The sequence below is a fragment of the Priapulus caudatus genome, unplaced genomic scaffold (assembly GCF_000485595.1).
Source record: "Priapulus caudatus unplaced genomic scaffold, Priapulus_caudatus-5.0.1 Scaffold2556, whole genome shotgun sequence".
Classification (NCBI taxonomy): domain Eukaryota; kingdom Metazoa; phylum Priapulida; class Priapulimorpha; order Priapulimorphida; family Priapulidae; genus Priapulus; species Priapulus caudatus.
The window spans coordinates 8,542-12,166 of record NW_014579617.1 but is presented as its reverse complement, the minus strand read 5'-3'; the positions used below and the strand labels follow the sequence as shown (position 1 = coordinate 12,166).

At 43.5% G+C, this 3,625-nt stretch overlaps 1 protein-coding gene across 1 annotated transcript in view; it reads right to left on the bottom strand.

The window, feature by feature from the left end:
• LOC106818821 overlaps positions 1 to 2,796 on the bottom strand; it is a gene marked incomplete at its 5' end in the record, with an annotated part of 3,107 nt that extends 311 nt beyond the window's left edge. The window contains one exon of the mRNA XM_014823494.1: positions 2,752 to 2,796. Within this exon, the coding sequence (XP_014678980.1) occupies positions 2,752 to 2,796 (45 nt within the window). The remainder of the gene's footprint in view (positions 1 to 2,751) is intronic.
• Positions 2,797 to 3,625: the final 829 nt, after the last annotated feature.

Below are 3,625 nucleotides of genomic sequence, written 5' to 3'. Positions count from 1 at the left end.
ACATGTAAATGTATTTTCTATGTATGTCTATTATATACATGTACATGTACATGTATATTCATGTATGTCTATACATGTACATGTAAATGTATTTTCATGTATGTCTATTATATACATGTACGTGTACATGTTTATTTATGTATGTCTATACATGTACATGTACATCATACATGTTTATTCATGTATGTCTATACATGTACATGTACGTGTTCATTCATGTATGTCTATACATATACATGTACATGTTTATTCATGTATGTCTATACATGTACATGTACGTGTATATTCATATATGTCTATACATGTACATGTACATGTTTATTCATGTATGTCTATACATGTACATGTACGTGTTCATTCATGTATGTCTATACATATACATGTACATGTTTATTCATGTATGTCTATACATGTACATGTACATGTATATTCATATATGTCTATACATGTACATGTACAAGTTTATTCATGTATGTCTATACATATACATGTACATGTTTATTCGTGTATGTCTATACATGTACATGTACAAGTTCATTCGTGTATGTTTATACATGTACGTGTATTTACTATGTTACTAAGTCTACATCTATATGTATGCATATTTTAATGTCACGGCAAAATGTATGAATGTATATGTATGTAAATCTAGATATATATTATGCAGCTATATCTTTATGCAACTACCTCTCCCCCTCTCTAGCCTACCTATCTCCCCCCCCCCTTCTCTCTCTCCCTCCCTATCTCTCTACCTATATATATATATATATATCCCCTCTCTTTCTTCCATCACATTCACTCGCCCACCATGCAGCGCGCACCTTGCATCCCCACTGATGATTATGATGATGCTGATGATTATGATGATGCTGATGATTATGATGATGCTGATGATTATGATGATGCTGATGATTATGAATGATGCTGCTGATGATTATGATGATGCTGCTGCTGCTGATTATGATGCTGATGATTATGATGATGCTGATGATTATGATGATGCTGATGATTATGATGATGCTGATGATTATGATGATGCTGATGATTATGATGATGCTGATGATTATGATGATGCTGCAGCAGCAGCAGCATCATCATCAGCAGCAGCATCATCAGCAGCATCATCATAATCAGCAGCATCAGCAGCAGCAGCAGCAGCAGCATCATCATCATAATCATCAGCATCATAATCAGCAGCATCATCATAATCAGCAACAGCATCATCATAATCAGCAGCAGCATCAGCAGCAGCAGCAGCAGCAGCAGCATCATCATAATCAGCAGCATCATCATAATCAGCAGCATCATCAGCAGCAGCAGCAGCAGCATCATCATAATCAGCAGCAGCATCAGCAGCAGCAGCATCATCATAATCAGCAGCATCATCATAATCAGCAGCATCATCAGCAGCAGCAGCATCATCATCATCATCAGCAGCATCATAATCAGCAGCAGCAACATCAGCATCAGCAGCATCATCATAATCAGCAGCATCAGCAGCATCATAATCAGCAGCAGCAGCAGCATCATCATCAGCAGCAGTATCAGCAGCAGCAGCAGCAGCAGCAGCATAATCAGCAGCATCATCATAATCATCATCATCAGCAGCAGCATCATCATCATCAGCATCAGCATCACATTGTGAGCGCGGATAATCAGTAACACCGACACCTATCATACCTTTCTTCACAATATCATCGTGCAGCGAAGCTTTCACGATCAGCCTCACAATAAGCTATTGACCCCCGCATATATATATATATATATATAGGTGGGTGCCTGCGTGCCCCGGCGAGTGTGTGAATGGATGTATCTACGTGCATGGGTGGATACATCGGTTCTGTGTTCGCGTTTGTGTGAATGAAAATGTGTGTGTGTGTGTGTGTGTGTGTGTGTGTGTTGGTGTGGTGTGTTTGTGTGTGGTGTGGTTGTGTGTGTGTGTTTGTGTGTGTGTTGTGTTTGTGGTTCAGTGTGTTGTTGGTGTGTGTGTTGTTGTTGTGTGTGTGTTGTGTGTGTGTTTGTTTGTGTTGTGTGTGTGTGTGGTGGTGTGTGTGTGTGTTTGTGTGTTCGTGGTGTGGGTGTGGTTTGTGGTGTGTGTGTCGTGCGGGCGGGCGGCTGTGGGGCGCCGCGCGCGTGTGTGTGATGGTTTGTGGTGTTCGGTGTGTGGTGGGGTTGTGTGTGTGTGTGTGGGTGGTGTGCGTCTGTGGAGTGGCGTGCGGCGGGCGTGGTGGGTTGCGCGCAGTTTGTGTGTGGTGCGTGCGTGCGTGTGTGTGTGTGCCGTGCGGGCGGGGCGTGCGTGTGCGCGCGCGGTGTTGTGTGTTTGTGTGATTCGTGTGTTGTGTGCCCTGTGGTGTGTGTGCGCGCGTCGCAGGTGTAGGTGTTGTGTGTGTGTGTGGTGCGCGCGCGGCCGTGTGTGTTTGTGTGTGTTGTGGTGTGTTGTGTGCCTCGGTGTTGTTTGTGTTTCGTTGTGTTTTGTGTGCCCGTGTGTGTTGTGGCGCGCGCGTGTAGGGTGTGTACGTTGGTGTCTATGCGTGAACGGGTGAGATGCTGAGAAGCAAGTAAACTTCTGGAGACAGACGGCAACACACACGTACTGCACGCGAGAGAGATTGGGAGAGGGTGGGGGGTTGGAAAGAGAGAGAGAGAAGAGAGAGAGCAGTACAGCGCGGATGTAAGCAGAGAAGAAGAAGAGAGAGAGCAGAGAGAGAGAGAGAGAGAGAGGAGTAGATGCGAGCGAGAGACGAGAGGAGAGAGAGAGAGACGAGGAGAGAGAGAAGAGTAGAGATGACGAGAGAGAGCAGAGAGAGATGGAGAGAGGAGAGAAGAGAGAGAGGAAAGGAGATGAGAGAGAGAGAGGTAAGAGGAGATGAGAGAGAGAATTTCTCGCGCACGAGACTAAACATTGTGGCGAAGACGTTGGAAAAATGTATGAATGTTGGAAGAATGCGCGTGGTTTGTTTATTCCAAAAGTAGCATGTATATTAATATAATATATAATTTAAAGAAAAGAGAGAGGGAGGAGAGGAAAGGAGAAGGTGGTTACAATAGACCAAGAATACTTCTCGCAACGCTTTTCACGGGTATTGGGCTGCTAATGAAGATTAAACGTTTATTGACGAATGAATCGAATCAATCCACGTTGTTTTATTTGATAGAGGAGATATATCTCTATTGCTAAAGTGCAGAAAAAAATCAATGAAATTTCAGCCTAATTTATTAGTTTACGCACAGCAAATTTTGGATATTTTTATGTAAAGAATGGTATTTTGATATTCCAATTAACCAGAAAGAGTGAGATAACAACATTTCGTCGATGTATTATTACTACGTGATAATGGTTATAACTTTACAATCCACATATCCGCAAATCCACATATATCTACATAATATGAATTCGCTTCCCACACGTATCAATAGGGGAGACGGCGAAAGGTGAGCGGGAGGTGAGGGAGGAGGGGGAGAGCCGCTCAAGAGGGACACCGCGGTGTCAGTAACCCTCCCCTCACCCACGCACTCGCACACTGTGCGGACCTATGACTCATGGATTGTAAAACCTAAAAATATATAACCTGTGCTAGATGGTAAAACGTCAGTGTCCCATCGCTGTCGTCGAAACATCGCTGCT